The sequence below is a fragment of the Pleurodeles waltl genome, chromosome 11 (assembly GCF_031143425.1).
Source record: "Pleurodeles waltl isolate 20211129_DDA chromosome 11, aPleWal1.hap1.20221129, whole genome shotgun sequence".
Lineage (NCBI taxonomy): Eukaryota > Metazoa > Chordata > Amphibia > Caudata > Salamandridae > Pleurodeles > Pleurodeles waltl.
Genome location: NC_090450.1, coordinates 138482831 through 138503252, shown reverse-complemented (window position 1 = coordinate 138503252; position 20422 = coordinate 138482831). Strand labels below are relative to the sequence as shown.

The window sequence follows — 20422 nt, the reverse complement described above, 5'->3', positions numbered from 1 at the left end:
GCGGACGGCGGAGGCCGTCCGCCAGGGTACCGCCGCTGAATGACCGCACCGCGGTCAAAAGACCGCGGCGGCCATTCAGACATTTCCTCTGGGCCGGCGGGCGCTCTCCAAAAGAGCGCCCGCCGGCCCAGAGGAAATGCCCCTGCAACGAGGACGCCGGCTCAGAATTGAGCCGGCGTAGTTGCAGGGGTGCGACGGGTGCAGTTGCACCCGTCGCGTATTTCAGTGTCTGCTTAGCAGACACTGAAATACTTTTCGGGGCCCTCTTACGGGGGCCCCTGCCGTGCCCATGCCATTGGCATGGGAACGGCAGGGACCCCAGGGGCCCCGCGGCACCCCCTACCGCCATCCTGTTCCTGGCGGGCGAACCGCCAGGAACAGGATGGCGGTAGGGGGTGTCAGAATCCCCCATGGCGGCGCAGCAAGCTGCGCCGCCATGGGGGATTCTAAGGGCAGCGGTAAACCGGCGGGAGACCGCCGGTTTGCCTCTTCTGACCGCGGCCGAACCGCCGCGGTCAGAATGCCCTGCGGGGCACCGCGGGCCTGTCGGCGGTGCTCCCGCCGACCCTGGCCCCGGCGGTCTTAGACCGCCGGGGTCAGAATGACCCCCCTTATCTTGTGCCCATTTTGGAAATACGAAGGTTTTCTTGATGCCTATTTTTCACTCTTTATATTTCAGCAAATGAATTGCTGTATACCCGGTATAGAATGAAAATCCACTGCAAGGTGCAGCCAATTTATTGGCTCTGGGTACCTAGGGTTCTTGATGAACCTTCAAGCCTTATATATCCCCGCAACCAGAAGAGTCGAGCAGACATTACGGTATATTGCTTTCAAAAATCTGACATTGCAGGAAAAAGTTACAGAGTAAAACGTAGAGAAAAATGGCTGATTTTTTTCACCTCAATTTCAATATTTTTTCATTTGAGTTGTTATTTTCTGTAGGAAACCCTTATAGAATCTACACAAATGACCCATTGCTGAATTCAGAATTTTGTCTACGTTTCAGAAATGTTTAGGTTTCATTGGTTTCACACCCATTTCTGTCACTGACTGGAAGGAGGCTAAAAGCATAAAAAATCTTAAAAATGGGGATGTCCCAGTAAAATGCCAAAATTGTGTTTAAAAATTGGGCTTTCTGATTCAAGTTTGCCTGTTCCTGAAAGCTGGGAAGCTGGTGATTTTAGCACTGCAAGCCCTTTGTTGATGCCAATTTCAGGGGAATAAACACAAGCCTTCTTCTGCAGCCCTTTTTCCCTTTTTTTAAAAAAAACTGAAATTTTCACTGTATTTTGGCTAATTTCTTGGCCTCCTTCAGGGGAAGCCACAAAGTCTGGGTACCTCTAGAATCCCTAGGATGTTGGAAAAAAAGGACGCACATTTGGAATGGGTAGCTTATGTGGACAATAAGTTATGAGGGCCTAAGTGCGCCCTGCCCCAAATAGCCAAACCAAGGCCTGGCACCTGAGGGGGAATAGGCCTGGCAGCGAAGGGGTTAAATATAAATAAGTTACCCCATGTAGACCTTTATCACACAAGGTAGGGTGCATGGTATTTAAAAATGGGCATGGAAAAATGTAATTGCTACTATATCCCTTCAGAGATATGTCCCAGAAAAATATTTTCACTGTGGAAGGCTCTGGATGTCCTATGAGGAACACTAGAGTGCAGATTAAATTATTGTTTCTGCTATAATAGGACAAGCCAGAAAAATGATCCAACCTCTATTTTTAATATTTATGAAAAATCCAATCCAGTGGTGAATTTAGATTTTTAATAAATACATACATTTTAAGAACTTTACCTTTTCCTTGCCTAAAACCAGTACTTTAACATAATGAGATGTAAAAAAAGCTCAGAGAACAGAGACAATGGCTTAGGCCTAGTGACAGGTCAGACTGGGTCTTAGTGTTTGATGCACATCATCTCAGGATGACATATTCGTCATTAACTTTAATGGGACAGAATTGAAGCCTGCCCATTCATAACAATGGCATACATAAGACAGGGGAAGCCATTGTTCTTTAGGTCCAGGTAGACAATTGGACACCAGCCCAGTAGGAGTGGGAGATGGTCACAGAACCAGTTTGTTGTAGCTTAAGAGAAAGGGACTGCTCAGTTCCCTAAACACACCCATGCCTTGTGTACAAGCTGTCTTTGAGGGCAAAAGGCCTGTGCTATCTTGGATTTCCAGTGGAATACTGCCTTCTGGGCTGGTATGCAGTAATACACACAGAATGTAATTCAAAAGTGGGTAGGATTGCTCCGGCATATGCTTTCCAATGTTTAGTGTCCAGGAGTCCTCCTCAGCCACTGGCTACTGAAATGTACAAAAATGGACATCACCATTAGCTCCACAGAACACCTGTGGAGGAATAGGAAAGGGACCAAACCTGTTGTTTGATACCTGGGAGGAGACTTGAAAGGCTGGACTTTCTTCTACTTGTACCCAAGATAAGAAGTAAACTCCAAGAGTCAGCTGGCTCACTTCTTGTGTGGCTATAGGAACACTACAAGCTGCAAGAAGCATTTCTCCAAAAGTGACCCACCTGACCAGTTCAAACATGACCTGGACAAGACCTAGCATGTGTCCTCTGCTAGAGCACATTCTGATCCCAACTGCTGTTGCTGAGGTCCTGGGTCTCTTGGATGTATCCAACTGGACTTCTTCAAAGGTATCTGAATTATAAGACGGCTTCCTTGGGCATGAAATTAAAATTTCCTATATATTTACACCAAGTGAGTGATCAAAACAAGGGAGGGAAGACTTGATGTGCTCTTCCCCTGACACAAATGTTTGAAAATAGTACAATTTAGAGCACAATGTTAATATATACTGACTATAAAGTAATGAAAATCACAATTTTTGAAAATCTCCAATGCCTCCCCGGTGTACCAACAATGCCTGGTCCTCCCCATGGAAAATTTGGAAAATGGTGTATTTTTAATACAATTACCTTAAAATTGGCTTTGTAGTAACCCTGGGCTTTTACAGATATTTAAAAAACCTACATGTGCTATTTCACATGGTCTACCATTTTCAAATACTGATTGAATACTTCCACCATCTTTTTTCCTTCTTGATTTTTGCTACTTACATTTCCACCATTTTCAATCAGTTGGTAAATAGACTGGAAATTTGTCTCCCAAACTCTAAATCAGATCCTTTCTGTTCAAGTGCAAAAGTTATATTTTTAGTTTAATTTAATCAGACTCATACATGCCAACATTTTAAAAAAAGAAAGTGGGAGATGTTAAAAAATAATAACTAGGAGACCAGATTTCCCCCATTGACTTCTACTGAAGAAAAGGCAATTTCCAGTGGGAGACTACCAAAATAAAGCCATTTGTGGCTTAAACAATCGGGAATCTCCCACCTGAATCAGGTCTACTGGCATGTATGCGGTCTGTACCTACTGCAAACGTGTTTTATGGCTTTCAATTAAAAGAACACATTCCAGAACTAGTAATACTCTTACACTACTTCTCAAAAAAAAAATACTCTCTGTTACCATGAAGCTTCTTATGATGCCATCAGTTAAAGCCTACTCTGACATCCAAGCAGCTTTTAGATTTGCTGATCATCAATTACACGCATTTACGTTTCTTTCCAGAAGCAGGAATCCTTGAGAGAAAAACTGTTTCCAATATAGTTTCTATACTCTCTCTAGCTGCACAGTAAAGGGACACCCCCTTCCCTTTCGGCTTGAGGTAATTCAAGGTCGGCAATACACTTTCAGAAACGGGTTTCATTTTAAACATAAAGAATAGGAACTCTCTATTTTAAAGTTTGGGGACATCATTCCCAAAGATATACCACTTCGATCTAGGGCTACGCGTTATTAAAACGGTTAAAAAAAGGTTATTTCATAGGAGGCCTATCCAAAAAATAAAAAAACTGCTGAAAGACCCTTACTTACCGAAGCTTTGCAATGGCAATCACGTGATGCAACACAATAATTTACTTACCATTTTAAAGGCCAGCACGCGCAAAGCGAAGTTTAGTAAATAAACCGAAGTTTTATTAAACTGTACAAAAAGTATGCAGTGACAGCTCATCCCATTCTACTGATTTAAAACATCTCTGGCCATTAGTGGCTATTCCGCACACCAAAGTTGAGGTGCATTTAACAGTAGGTGGACAAACATACATACTTTTTTTTTACTAAATCGATCTGGTTTATTTTTAAGGTCTAGAATTTATATTTGTTTTTTGTTTTCTTGCTTCATGTCCCTCGGTAGTAATTATTTTAAACCTAACACTAACAACATTCTATAACTCAAAGGGGCATATTTGCACCACTTTTCTTGCATCACCCTGCTCCCCTCTAACGTCACCATGGTAGTGCTGTGTTTACTATAAAGTGCGCCAAGGTGCATGTTAGCACAATAGCGCCATCATTTTTGATGCTATTATTGCGCTTTGCTGGATTAGTGCCACAAATTATAGTGCTAGTCCAGCAAAGCACATGGAGGCGCATAGGTTATTATGGGAGCGTCACTTTAACACCTGCCCTGAGCAGGCGTTAAAAATGATGGACAAAATGGAGCAGTGAAATCTTGTAAATTTCACCGCCCCATTTTTTTTAGCCTCCCTGCGTCGGAGCGTCCCCCCCCCCCCCAGCATACATTATACCTGGCGCAGGTGTAATGTGGTGCAAGAGGTTACAAAGTGGTGCAATGCATGCATTGCGCCACTTTATAAATATTGCGCATAGTGGGGGCCTCCTTAGCATAAAAAAATGTATGCTATCACGGCGCAAGGAATCACAAAGGGCTTGTAAGTATGTCCCAAAGTGTCTTTATGCCGGTTTATGACCCTTGGAATGCCCAAACGTTTGCTACTTTGATACTTTCTTGGTATGAATTAGTGAAAGACTTGTGCTATTTGATGCACTGCCTAATTTCTATTGGAACCACTGCCGGTCTGAAAAACCACTGTACATAAACTCAAAACGAAGAGTTCTCAATGTGTCAAGAACATTTTTCAAAATGAAAAGCAGATGTTTTGGGAAACCACGTGAAACACTAATGTGCTGACGGACTAGCAGACTGTATGGTCAAAGACGAGCCAAGACACACACACAGGAGAGGAATTGTAACTTGCATGCCCAGGCCAAGGAGCTCTTTGAAGCTATCCCCTTAGGCAAATTCAGCTCCATTAACTGACTGTTAGATTGGTAGAGAGAGGGCCTCATTTTCACATATGGAATATACTAAGAGCCCGGTTCACAAAACTGTGTAGCAGTCTATGCATTGATTTTGTAGGTCTATTACACATATTTTTTCAAATTTACAAAACTGTATAGGAATACATACAAAACTCTGCAAATGGTTCCAATCATAAACCACATTTCCACTGGTGGCGCTCTTCCACCCTGCAGACAGTGAGGTAGGGAAGGTCAATATGCTTAATGGGCAGAACATAGGCGCCCACACAGGCATGCGTACTTAAGGTGGGGTACCTTTATTAGGGTGAGCTGGCGATGGTCTTGATGAAGGGGTGGTAGATTCGGTGGTGGTAATATCTTGTGAGGCTCTAAACAGAACGGCATTATTGGGTCTTTAATTGAAAGCTGGGCAGTAGCTTTGTAACTGTGGGAATCACATTTTAAATGGTGTTCGTGCTGTGGCTATGTAGGGACTGTTGATGGATTTGTAGAGGAGAAGAAATCCTAAAAGGACTTTGCTGTAGCTTAATTGTGAGTTTTCTATTACATTGATGTTTGTGCTTTGTGGATATTAGCAATTATTTTGTCGGCCATGATAAATCTAGGATTAACCTATAGCTTGGATGCGCTAAGAAGAATTCCTATCAGGTGCAGAAAATGCCTACTGAGCAGAGTTACGATCTGCTTGAGGGCATAGCTGCTGGTGTGGTAATACTGATCGGAGAAGTCACTTATACATGGGTTTACTCTTCTCCCTTTCCATTTTTCCAGCCTTGCGGCAGTTGTAAAATATTTTAAATATCCTTTTCCAATGTAGTGATTAACCACCTTAGTTTTACAATTTAAGGACTGTAAATAGCTGGCGTTACTTGTACCAAATGTAACTGAATGTCTTGATAAAAAGTGACATAGTGTTCCCAAATAGCCTATCCTGAGACAGGACCAAAGAAAATCCAGACTGGGAACCAACTGTTATGCTCACATTTTGCCTGATGGTTTGATCATTGCATGGACTGTCGTGCACAAATGTGCACTTTGTATTATGCTCGAGGAGGCTGCTACTTGTTGGGATATTGTTTTTTCCCAAGGCAATGCTACTTTAAATGGTCTGGTGGTTTGATTGTAAAGAATGTAATTTTCATTTGTAAGACTGTTGTGGTTTGGAAAGTGGTGAAAACAAAGACTTTCATAACAACCCAAGAAACAGAACGTGCTCGGTGGACCGGAGTACTGCATCTGCCAATAAGGTAAGTCGATACTGCAGGATTGCCTTACAATTAGTTTTTAACTTCTTCTTTTAATGGATAGTGTTTTATTTTAATTAAAATTATTGTTATTTTTTTGGGTTAATGTTAAACTATGACTTAACATATACTGAATAATGTTTTCTCATAGTAAACAATCCTTGTTTTGTAACAGGTCTAAATCTGGCTATAACCACTTCTTGCCTAAGCGGTTTCACCATTGCAGATTTTATCATAGTTTTATTGTTCCACTAATATAATGTTTCTACAGCTTCTAAAAACTTACTTCTGGAGGTCTGTCAACTCCATTCCGAGTGAAGAAGTGATATTGCTTAAGTATTCCTACACACAATATCACCAATACTATTGGCATTTTGACCTGGACTCAGTGGAAGTTCTTAGAAAGATATGTAGGCAAGGCTTTATATGACCCGCAGGTCTCTTAGTGCTAACAAAGGGGGAATTACAGTACATATCAGTATTACAGCACCGGATCCCTGGGGTCATTCTTCATTCATCACAGTTACACACACCCCACGACCTTGAGCTTTCACCAACTTTTAAGTGCAATTTTACTTTTTGGATTTGCATCCCCGATCCGATTTGTGTGGTAGCTGTTACAGTTGTAATCATGATTCTTTCCCCATTAGGAATAGGGCCCTTACTAGCCAAATATTTGTAGGTTAACATGGTGGACAAGACGTGCAGATGTAACAGGTGCTAGAAACGACTTTACATATAAAGATGGGTTAACTTTAAAGTGATTTTAAGCACAACAGTAAACAGAAAAGAGCTGGGAGAATGGTCAGGGAGATCTCAAGTTTAAATGTTGTATATGACATATAAATATAAATACACGTAAAATAATTTGCGCTACAGTTTAACAAAACTTGCAAATCAATTCAAAATAATATCAAATGTAAATGATTTTGGCCGAATTGTTAGAAATAAAGTTCCATATGGCTGGACTACAACAGTCAAAGGGATCCACATAGTTTTGCCATATTATGTCTATGCTGCAGATGTGGCTGATAAAAGGACAGTAATCCTGGTGCAAGTCATCTAAGTTTGAGTGGAGCACACAAAATCCCCTTAGGATATCTGCTTCCAACATGTATTCTAATTGAATTAGACCACAGAATGCCTTTTACATATTTCAAAAAGTTAGCTTTTAAGATTCAACTAATACCTCCCCTTTCAGTCTCTGCAGGAAATAACAGCTGCCAATAGTGTACTCTTAATATAGTCTTCAAAACTGATGATTGGTAATTATTTTAAGAAAATGTTTTCAACTTCTACTTTAGTAGACAATTTTCACCCTTTATTTCTCAAATGTAGTTTTTCTTATTATTTAAAAGTTATGAATATTCAGCCACAATTTCTACTTTTTAAGTAATCATCAGTGTGTTTATAAACATGCATTTCATTGTTACCTTCTTATGTGGAAAGGTAGACTGGATCATTGCAGTCTCAAATCTATGAGTTCCTTTGAGCTGTGCCTGTTCCCATAAAGCTTTCAAGACTTTCACTGACTTGCTGTGTACTGAGAGTGGTTCCGGAAGCAAGCTCTAAAAGGCCCAAAAATGTAAGCAAATGTTAGATTGAACTCCTAAATAACCATTCAAATAATGTTTATTTTTAGATATTGTGTTTTAGATTTTACACTACATGATACTCCTCAATCAACTTACAGAATCAACTGAAAGAAATGGTCCATGCTCATTGTTTCAGACCATGCCCTCTGTCCCTTTCATTTTTATACATTAAAGATTCTACCTTTCGATCTCCTTAAAGACCAATGGTTCTTGGGTAACATGCAACATCGTGCTTCTGACCTGAAGAGCACCAGCACCCCTATCTCCAATAAACTCACCTACATTGAAAAATTGTTGACCAAAGGCACTGTGCCAATTATTCAATGCCTAACAGCTTCTACATTATCCTCCTAACATCCCACTAAGTCTAAGACATCACATTATTTTATTCTATCTAAGACACGACCCACTTGGAAAGCATCTTCACCACCCAATTGAAAGTAGAAAGTGCATTTTTCACAATGTCAATTAGGGGAAATAAGCAAATGTGTTTTTGCATTTACACCAACCTCAATGTCCTGTTAGCAGCAGAATAATAAACATGATCATGTCAATGCTCTGTACAGTGTTCTAAGTAAATATGAAGTGGATACAGTCAAATAAGTGCAAAATTCCACCCTAAGACCGATGACCAGCTAAATGTATTGGGTTGACATTTTCACTACTTAGCACATGCTTTGTCTGTCCTCACCAAGAATAAGGTTCAAAACCTAATACCTTATTTACAATTGTTAAGCTAGGACTGTCTACAATAATACTCCCATGCTCATCAGATTATGCACACACCCAACCAACTCAAATTACTCATCGACCCCAAACACACTGTACAGGAAGTTGAAACGTGCACTTCTTGCTGGAAGCACCAACACACTTGGAGCTTTTTCCATTCATGACCAAAGCCAACCATATCCTGATGGCTCTTAAAAATAACATTAAAACGTTTCTCATATTCAGTGAGGTATTTGGCTGTTTTAAAAAAAATCACAGGTGGATGAAGTAACCAGAATCTTTCTCTGTCACCTCTTCTTCCTGCCTAAAATGTGTCCACGTTTGGATAGGAAAGAAAGAAAAATATAACTGCATAGTGGTGGTAATGTCACACTTACAACATGGTGTGCCAATCTACATTGGAAACACAGGTAGACTGGTTTTAATATTAAAATGAGTACAAAGCAAAACTATTGGAATTGTCCTCAGGCCTTAAATGTTTCATTGTCCGAAAAGATGGTTCTAAGACATCAAATGGATATCCATGAATAGTCGAATTCAATCTAAGGTTGTAACATGAGGAGGACATTCAATAAAACGCCATCATAAAGCGCTTTGTGATATGTGATATCTTTTCATGCTGTACCCAGGAACCTGAGACCTGCCATTGGCTCCAAATACCTACTTGCACCTGCCTGCACGATACTCCAAAGACCATTTAGCAAGGAAACCCCCCCACAGAAAAAGCAATACCGTGGAATAATTCAGCAATCACGGAGAAGGAGCTGGGTGGAAGTGTCAAGTATGAAGCATTGTTTCAACACTATAAAATCGAAGCTTCATTTTGACATGGAGGCACTAAAAACAAATATTGAACTTAGTAATCCTGAGGCGGTATCTGCATCAGTATACAGTTTCAGAATGTATCTTCCACATGTTTTAGCTGAAACTACACTATCTGCAGCACATAGTAGGAAACACAGAGTAGTGGTTGCCGCTTCATATTATTGAGTTGTATTATCTACTGCTTCATCAGACCTCAATCAGGCCATCCAGAACTTCTCCACAGTGATCACCAAATGTGCTCATAGAGTCGCCCTGATGAAACCAACAAGAACCAACCGAACCTCAAAACAAGACAACTGGTACACCCCAGAACTCAGAATCAGCAACACAGCGGTTACTGCCTCGAGAAACAATGGCCCGCCACAAAGAACCCCTGCAACAGAACCGCTTACACAGCAGCCCTCAGCAACTACCACTGGCGCATTAAGGAAGCCGAGAGAACAGCCATAATAGCCCGCAGTGACACAGCAGCCAACCACACAAAAGAACTCTTCAAAATAGTCAAAGAATTCTCCAACAAGCAGCCACAGAGAGCACCTTCCGCCCCTCTCAACAACTTTGACCCCCAATCCATGGCTCTGAACCTCAGCAACCTCAACCAACCAGCGTCCACCAGGTGAATGAACACTACTTTGTCCCTTATCACCTCTGAGACCACGATGGCCATCAGTCAGCCATTCACTCTGGGGCACCCACCAATCCCTGCCCCCATTGGCTTTTCAACATTGGAACCGACCCTGCCAGCACTGAACTAAACAGCATCATCAATACCTTCACTACTACAGCAGCCATTCTGGATAGCTGGAAACATGCAGAGGTCAGACCCCTCCTAAAGAAACCCTCCACCGACTCCAGCAAACTCAAAAGTTATTGACCGTGTTACTGCTCCAATAACCAGCCAAAGTACTCTAGAAGACCAACAGCTTACCAAATACCTGGAATGAAATCATCTACTTGATGCCTCCCAATCGTGATTCTGTGCCAACTACAGCACTGAAAACACCCCGGTCGCTGCCACAGACGACATCAGAACCCCCCTAGACTGCAGGGAGATGGGAGCCCCGATCCTGCTTGACCATTCTGCTTCTTACAACACAGTTTCCCACCACACCCTCATCAATAGACTCTTCAACATCAGCATTCAGCAAGACGCCCTCAAATGGATCACCTCCTTCCTCAAGGGACGCAACAAGAGCATCTGGATGCCTCCCAAGGACATCTTATGCGGCATACCCTGAGGATCATTCCTTAGCCCCACCTTGTTCAACACCAACCTGACCCCCTCGCAGACATTGTCAGAACCCATGACATCAACATGATTTCATATGCAGATGGCACTCAACTCATCCTTTCTCTCACCACAGACCCCTCTACCACCAGAATCAGCTTCTGCAGTGCCATGAGCAATGTAGCCAGCTGGATGAGAGACAACTGCCTTAAACTCAACTGTGACAAGACAGAAGTTCTGATCTTCGGGAAGAACACCTGCATATGGGACCACAGCTGGTGGCCAGCGGAACTCTGACATACAATCACACCCACAGACCATGCACGCAACCTAGGCATCATCCTCTACAGTGAGCTGACCAAAAAACGACAAATCAATGCAGTTGCCTCCTCCTGCTTCCATATCCTTCGCACGCTCTGCAGAATCTTCAGATGGATCCCAGTCACTCAGGCCCTTGTCACCAGCCACCTCAACCTCAGCAATACTCTGTATGTCACCATCTCCACCCAGCTCCTCAAAAGACTCCATACGGAATGCTGCAGCCAGACTCATCCTGGACCTCCCCAAATGGACCAACATTACCCCCATCTTAGAAACCTCCACTGGCTCCACATCCAGAAAAGATGCCAGTTCAAAATCCTCACACATTCCTACAAAGCTCTGCATGATCAAGGACTAGCCTACATCAATCATCAACTGAACTACCACCTAATCGCAAGACACCAGTGCTCCACTTCATTAGCCTATGCACACTCCCCCTCTCACATCTGTTGCACCTGCAGCGGGGTTGCTCCTTCTCCAATATCGCCAAAAGTCCTGGAACAACCTACAACCGACCCCTCCTTCTTCGTACAACAACCTCCCTGGCGGATTTCAGGAAGAAACTCAAGACCTTGCTCTTTGAAAGAGACTTGGCACCCACAGCACCCAGACACACCTAGGGGTGACAGTGCTGTGCTATACAAATACAAACTGATTGATTTATTGATTGACAGCTTATACAATAATGTATAACGTTCTCGAGTTAATATGAGCACGACATACAGTGCAGCCAAAACCACCCGAAAAGTCTCCTTGCATGGCACATGAGCACTGAACTTATCATAAAAGGCCCCCTTTTGTATGAATAGATGCAGTTCCTTTAGGTATGCTTTTAGACCATTGATTCTAAACCTAAGAACAGTAGTGTTGGATGTAGTATTTTATAGAAGGATATTTATTCTGGAGTCATCTATATTCACAGTGATCTTTGTTGCCAAATCCATATACCTGAGGTTTCAGAAAGAAATGCTAGCTCTGCCCTTTCTCTGTGATGGAGAATGAAATAATTGAGGTGCTGTTTGCCTTGAACTAGATATTGCTCTGGGGTCAGCTGCGAAACTGCAGTCATGACATAGCAACATGCACTGCTGACGGCGTATTATAAGCCATGCTCCCAAAATGGGAGTTGGAGTAGGTCGTAGTCATCCAGTAACTTTGCAAATGGCCACAAGTGGCATACCAGGCCAGTTTGAGTCACAGCTGGATTATCCATTCAGAAAAGTGCTTAGCGATCTGGGCTTGATTTATAATGTTTGGCTCCACAGTTTGCAAATGCAGTACAATTGAGACAAAACTGGTGTTTTTCTTATTTTATGTGTTATAATTGGTTTTAATTTCAACCCCAGAAATAGAGTGACCACCCATCTGTATTTTTCACGTACTGGCCTGAATTTACATGCTGTGCAGTGAAGGCAAGAGTGGTCTGGTCTGGATGCCTTTTGACCATTATTTTACACAAATGACTAGCCCCAGGATGGGCTCAGCAACAGAGGTGCCAGTTCTTTGTTTGTGCAAGGGGTGTTATTGATCGGCCATTGGAAGTGAGATTATTGCATTTACATTTAAAAGGCTAACTCTGCCCTCTCCTACAAAGAACTGTTTAACACTTGACTGCTGACAAGTAAACAAGCATTGGCAAAGCGAAAAGGTTTCACCTTGAGAGCTGTTGGCTTTGGCACTGATTTTTAGTCATGTTTTTCAGCAGGACAGCTGCAAGTCAGCATGGCTAAATATCATTGGAAAGAAAAAGTGCTATGATGCGGCCAGTGCAATGCTTTTTTTATTTAAAAAAAGGAAACGGAGAGCTGGCAAGTCAAAGTGAGGAAGGGAGTGTGGTAGAGAAGGACGTGGGAGGGGGTGAGGACACACAAGAGAGAGTGAGGGGCCACACGGGCAATGGAGGGTGGGCGGAAGCAGATGGAGTAGCAAACTAACAAATGAAGGTGGATGGGAATGGGTAGGGAAGGAAGCTGACTTTTGAGAGGGGTGATGGGATTGAGGTAGGAAGGTGACAATGGAGGGGTGGACATGGGGCTGAAGTAGCAGAAGGACAACGGAGGGTGGTTGGGAGGAAATGGAAGCAAGCTGATAAAAGAGGGTGGGTTAGAAAGCTGGCAACGGAAGGTGGGAGGGATCATCATGGGACCGCAAGTTGATAATCAATGGTGGGTGGGAGGAACTGGGGCAGCAAGCTAACTACGTCTGGCAGGTGGCATTAGCTGGGGCAGAAAGCTGACAAAGGAGGGTGGACAGGATGGGCAAACTGACAGTGGGAGGTGGGCAGGAGGAGCTGGGGCAGCAAGATGGCAATATTAGCTGAGTGGGATGGACTGAGGAGGGAAGCTGACAATGGATGGTAGATGGTAGGAGCTGGGGCAGAGAGCTGACAATGGAAGGGTGGCAGAAGGGCCTGGGGTGCAAACAGACAAAGGAGGCTGGGTGTGAGGGGCTGGGACAGGAAGTTGATAATGGAAATTGGGAGGAATAACAGGAAAGGAAGCTGAAAATGATAGGTCATGGGTTGGGGTGGGGCAGCAAGTTGACATCGGATGGTAGATGAGCTTGGTCAGAAAGCTGGCAACAGAAGGTGGGCTGGAGGTGCTGAGAGACCAAACTGACAACAGAGGTTTAGAGGGAGGGACTGGTGAGTAAGATGACACAAACAAAGAAGGGTGGGTAGGACATTTGGATCTTGGAGAGCACATGGACAATGAAAGTTAGGTAGGCTGTTTTATGGAGCATTTGGACAAAAGAGGGCGGGCGGGAAAGGATAGGGATTTTAACTTAACTGTTACATTATTGCTTGACTTACGCCTATGTGCCCATGACATTGATCTTTTGCCCTTAATTTTTGTCCAGAATCTTGACCCTTTTTCATGAATTTTTACAGTCCCTGTCCAGAATTTGCCTCTATGGAAGGTAGTCACCCTATCCAAACACCCTCCTTTACCCTATGGCGTCATACTAGGAATTGTATGTGGGGATTCCAACTATTATGGGTAGTCCCAGCAGCCCAGAATTTCTGCCTAACATTCATCAAAGGTTGTAATCAGGACCAAAGAGAAAAAATTTTAATTTCAAAAGAATGTAATTACAGCCGTATTTGTGGTGTCTAGGGGTTTTAATTGTCTTATCTGCCAGTCTCTTTAAGTCCAGGGTTTATATGTGTTTTGTTCACTGGAACAATTGTATTCTGATATTTTTATTGCATTGCATGTTATACTTTCTTTTGCACTTTAGATTGTATTAAAGCTTGTTTTGTTAACAGCGATTGTACTTGTGTGCATTACAAACAAGCAAATAACAAACTAACAAAAAGACAAATGATTCTGCTTCAGCCCAAACTTTGTGGCCAGCTGATTTCTTGGATCAGATCTGACCGTTTCATCAGAAAGTCTCCACAGCCAAACAAGGACAGAAAAGACATGTTATTACCATTGAATATGCAGTCTAGGAATCTTTTGTGGTTGCCGATTTGTACTGAACATGACGATACAGTGACACCTGTGCCCCTTTCTTTATGTACAAAATGTTGATACCGTGATTTTTTCCAACTTCTATTACAGAGTCTAAGCTTTTTGCCTGTGCAACTACATTGAGATTTTTAAATTCATTGTTGAATTTGAGAATCGCCATCTGTTCCATTCAAATAGTCCAAGTTTGTTTTCACTTTTGAACCCCTTGATTTGGACCAAAGTTGTGGTGTGAGGAATACTAAATAGACCCATCCATTTCATACTCTTTGTTGAAACCTTCACTTAAAGTGCAGCCCCTCTGCTGCAACACAGCTCTGACAGAGCATCAAAATACTAGCCTATCACTGAGGTGGAGCAAAGCCAATAACTTACATATTTTAAGTTAAATTGTTCATAGTCCAGGAAAACTGCCAGTTGCAATTATGTACAGGTGTCAAACCAGAAAATAACATATATTTTTTCAGTGGTTCCAAATTAAAGGCCTGATTTAGAGTATGGCGGACTTGTTACTCCGTCACAAACATGACGGATATCCCATCCGCCCTACTACTATTTCCATAGGCTATAACTGAATCATAATAGACCGAACAGGATATCCATCACGTTTGTGATGGAGCAGTCCTTAATTTGTCAATAAAAACGTGCCGGTGCCCAAAGCCCTCCTCTTAAACATGCGGCTGCTGCAATTAAATGTGTGAACACGGAATACTGAGGCAGCGTAATCCCGAAGCCATCTCGGACCTCTTCAATCCATTTACACCCACTCCCTGCCCCTTCAGCTCACACCTGCAGCTCTCTACTTTCTCTCATTGTGGCACGTTTTTGTTTTTCTCTTCCTCCGTCTTTCCCAAACGTGTCGTTTGCTCGCAGCAACTAGTTAAGGGAGAAGACTAAGCGCGGGCCCTCAAAAATATGTGCCGGTGCTCAGCACCGGAACCAACAAGCACAAATTAAGCACTGTGATGGAGTAACACCATCCGCCACACTCTCAATCAAGCCTTAAAGGTATGTGATTTAATGGGTCTCACAATGAGCTTGCAACAGCGCAATTCATATCTAAAGAAATTATTTGAAAGCAGAAGATTTCGATTTTGTAGTAGGTGCCGGCAACTTTATACTCAGCTCTTAAGTGCAGTTTCTTAAATGGTTTAAACTTTGGCTTATGTTCTTTTAGATGCTAGGACGGAATTCAAAGTGGGTTTGGAGTAACGCCCATTAAGTTAAACCTGACAGGCTTGGTCAGAAGAGTATATCACAAACGATGTCCTATACAAAAGACATGAATGGTGGAGGGCTAGTGTAGGATTTTCCTTTATGGAAGAAATACCCCATTCAGGGAAGAGATATGCCTGGGGAAGTTATGCATTTATTATTTTATAAATTAGTTTTGTACCCTACATAGACACAGATTCTCAGGGGACTGCACCATTACTCAGAATTTTCTTGGGGGTGATGGCCAAAAATATAAATACATCAGCCCCTCCATTCTAAGTAAGGATTAGGATCTTATGGCTTTACTCTGGTGGCCCCTACGCTATCAGGCCATTGCCGTAAGATTTCAGATGGTGGTGCCTGTGGTGCCATTGGAAAGATGACGGTCCACTTGGTTCATAATAGAGTGGATAGAGTGCACGTTTAACTGATAGATTACTCATTTGTGGAGCATTGATCTGTCTATTATGGGTGTGATTTAAACTATATTCCTACGATTTATTGTCATATTGTTATGAAAATTATAAATAGAGGTCAACTCCTCAGCTTAATAGGACTTACTTACGTTCTTTGACATTAAAATAGAAAATAGGAACATTCTGTAAATCCCTATGTGAACCCAGATGTCAGACGTTATTTAACATTTTCCATTAGTGAAAGTGACTGATGAGGTGAAGGTGGTTGCAGTGTATCACTTACATTAACAAATGTGTGCAGACTCAACCAGATTCACCCATGTCTGAACAAACTACTATGATGCTAGTAGAATATCACAGGAAATACATTTCAGATCTAATCTCATCCAATTTTGCTTTTATTTCAACATTAAGGTCTCAAAAATATTCTTCTAATATACACCACAAAACTTAATAATTCCTAGCTGGCTGAACCATTGATTTCCTGACAGCTTTGTTGTAAATCTACCCAGTAGTTTTTGCTGTATACTTGGGCAAAATGTCCTCTGAGAGTTTCAAGGGGAAGCACAAAGTCAAGACAGAGGGTCACATGAAACCGGTTTCCTTCCAGGAGATTAAAAATAGTTCTTATTATTTAAAAGGATTCCCACCCACACTAATGTTTAGAATGTTTCATCTACCTTAAGATTAGATAGAGACAGGCAACAAAGTCTGCCAAGGAAGAGTCACAAATCCTTCATTTGTTTACTTGCTTTGCTCCTACATATGGAAAGATTCTAAATTCATCCAGAAGGCAAGAGATCTTTCTAAAGCACGTTAGTGTTTGAGAAAAGTTGTGAGCAGACCTTAATGCAATTAGTAAGTTCAAATAAATAGTTTGTTTTCTGAACAGACTGATGGCTGATATTGTTTAATAACAAAATACTCATTTGTAATTGGAAATTATTTTTAATTTCAGGTTGAGGTCAGGAGAAACCACTGTTTGATAAAGTAAACATATGCTAAGACAAACTGATAACATTTCAAATAGAGCACAGATATGTATGTGCATTACCTTTTGTACATCAAACACAACCAGGAAAATGCTGAGTTGATTACGAACACTTTAACTTCAGACAAATATAATCGAGGATGGAAGAGATAAGATAATAATCCAAAACACTAAACCTACTTTGGAAAAAAGAAATGCTCATTCACATACAGGATTTGTAGGCAGTAGTTCACTTCTTCACCATAAGTTTTTAGATGGAGTCCAACAGATTCCACCTCGCCAAACATTTAAACTGTCACCTACTACCACGATGGCTAGAGAAAGCTAGCCTTGATACCAAGTTTAACACACTCCTTTCAGAGCTCCATCCTCCTACCTACGGAAATAGCACGTACATCAATAGACTCTTTCCTAAGCACTAAGCCTTGCCCTGCATTGTGACCCAACATAGCTGTGAGTACTTATGAGACATCTCACAGAATGTGAACATCACAATTCTGTGTTCTATTGTTTTGGTTTCTCCGCACAGGTAGCACACTTCTTGTTAAGTTCTCATAACTCTGGAGTCGCCCGTTAGCAACCTTGTATTTTAAAACTAGCATTGGCAAAGCCAGTTTGACTGTGAAATCTATTGACTTTGCCAATGCTTTTTTTGCCTGCTACAGAAACCTCATTCAAATGTGGCCTGTAGAGTGCACATCATCTTCAGCTCCCTTCTTTGAATGGAAAGGCTATAAATATAAAAAAAATCACAATCAAAGATGATGCTGTTAATGCTCCTACATCAGACGGCCATCTTTGAATGGGATTTCTTCAGATGTAATATAATACAAAGATGCCAGCACAGTATCTGTGCCCATGTGTACCAGATGGCAGCCATCTTGGAGACCTTAAAATAGTTGACACCACAGCGGCCCATCTTCATACTGTGGGCGATTTAAAAAACTGGGAGCAAAGCAGTATTTAGGTGGTGGGAAAGGAGTTGATTAATCAAGCAAGGACGTATGTGAAGGGGATCGGAGCGCAGAGAGAATAAGTGGTAGGCCACTAATGTGGCTTCTCCTGCAGCCACCACACTTGTCCCACCCACCATCCTGTGTGGAGTTCAATGCAGGTCACTGGGGAACTGATGTTCTTCTGCTTGGCAGCAGAATGGAAATTTAGAGCAACATTGTCTTAGCGCTGCTTGGCAGAACACCACTTATTGCTGAGGAGTCTCCTTGGCAGCATGTTCTGTATTACTGACCCACTCAGCCTTCTCATTCCCAGAGTTCCACACAAAATGTTGTTGGGAAGAAGTTATGGATTGCAGACCAAGATGGATGAACATCTGTAGTTTTCCTGGGAGTTTTCCCATTCCAAGATGAAGAGCTATGAATTATGTGATTACTTCCTTTGTCCCTCGATATAAAAGGAAGAGTTTTTCTATTCGTCCTTGTGCCGTAATGCTTCAGGAACATCATTTGTTGTGTTCTTTGTTCCTGAAACTTCTTTAATTTCAGCCTGGTTCTTGGCTTTAAGCTTTTGCACCAACCTCTTTTAAGGTGTCTCCACCCTTCTGCTACTTCCTGGTTCATCTCTGCTTCAAGGCACCATGCTCTGCCGGCACCATTGTCTCAAGAGTCATTGCAGTTCATACTCCTGGAAATGTTTTCACTTGTTGCTATTTTCCTCCCTGGAGCTCCTTCCGGAAGAAACTAACTGCTAGGTGGTACCCTGTGTCAGTGACACAGTGGTTACTGAAAGCGGTCGCCCTTGCCTCTAAGAGACCAAGCCTCTGACCTCAAGATCATCTCTTTGGACTGTCCAAAACAGAAAGTGGAGAAAATAGTCCTGAATATGCACTGCTAATTCAAGGTCTGACATCAGCAGAGGAAGTATATATCATCCTTTGAGTACCAAAATACTTCTGGGTCAGACAAACAGAAGAATAAGAAAAAAACACTCCGTGTAATCCAGACACAATTAACATTTCTGCAGGAACTGACTAAAAGTAAACATGCATTTACCATCAAAACTGTTTTTGGAAAATAGTTCAATTAAATGTCAATGAGAATGATTGTAAGACTTACAGTTTAAAAAAATACCACTTTACGTGGGGCGAATGAGCACACGGATCCAGAATGTGAATGTGCAGAGACAAAGCAGAAACAAGCATTAGCAAAGCCAATGCCTAGCCTTGTGACGCTAGGGGTACTTTTAAAATTATTTTTATTATAATCATATGTCTAAAAAATAATTAGAAAAAAGATAACAGCCAGACATCTAACTGGGGCCAAGAACTGCTTGCAATGGCAATTTTAACATTAAAAACACTCACTGATGTGGCAGTTTTTAAAGTGATATTTTTAAACAACAAGAATTTCAGTTGCACCATGCATTTTTATAATTATTATTATTATTATTATTATTATTATTAGAGACATAATAAATCACAACTGATGATGCAGAAAAAGAAGGACCAACGTATATTCATATGTCATGTAACCAAAATCGTATAAGGTAGTGTGATTTTAGCAAAGAAAATAATGTACGTGGGAAATTGTGCCCACGGAGTAGTTCGCCATTATTATAAACGAGCTTAATTAATCATGAAGAATCGACAAATGTAGTAATCCGTCATAATTGCAAATGTATTCTATGATTTTCTTGTTGAAACTGTTAGATGCTTAGCTTAAATTTAGCAGAGGCTTTGGCCTGGTCTCAAATTTTAACTGCGTGGTTTCACTTGTAGTAACAAAGACATTATTTTATTCTAAAGTTGTATTTTTCCAGTAGAGATGACTAATACACTTATCTCCAAGGTTTCGTGCTAGGCCGGTTTCATCCTCTTTGATGCAAGGTCAGCTCCTGCAGGTGCAGACAATAAAGGCTCTAAGATAAAATTAATTGGCAAACTTTGTTGCAACTTGTGTTCTAAGGCTCCAAGGACAATGTATGCATAAATGAGTACTAGGAGAAAGACACTATTCATTGGTCAAATTGAAGCCACCCTATGAACCCTCCAATGGAAGACCCTGAAGAATTTACAATGTTTCTTACTTAAACCCACCAGACAAAGAGAAGTCAGCCATTTTCTACGATGCCATTTTGAAGTCTGATCCAAGACGCCATCTTAGACGACATCTTGATGCCCTTTTCTCTAATCCAGAGAAAGAGACTTTGAGAATTCTCACCCTAGAGACTTTAACTTTAATTTGCCCCCGTCTTGCCC

The 20422-nt window shown here is 41.7% G+C and overlaps 1 protein-coding gene across 4 annotated transcripts in view; it reads right to left on the bottom strand.

Moving 5' to 3' along the window:
- The window catches only part of VEPH1 (ventricular zone expressed PH domain containing 1), a 1200547-nt gene that overhangs the window by 431464 nt on the left and 748661 nt on the right, over nt 1-20422 (bottom strand). For all 4 annotated transcript variants that reach the window (XM_069213278.1, XM_069213279.1, XM_069213280.1 and 1 more), the window contains one exon: nt 7849-7983. In XM_069213278.1, the coding sequence (XP_069069379.1) occupies nt 7849-7983 (135 nt within the window). The remainder of the gene's footprint in view (nt 1-7848; nt 7984-20422) is intronic.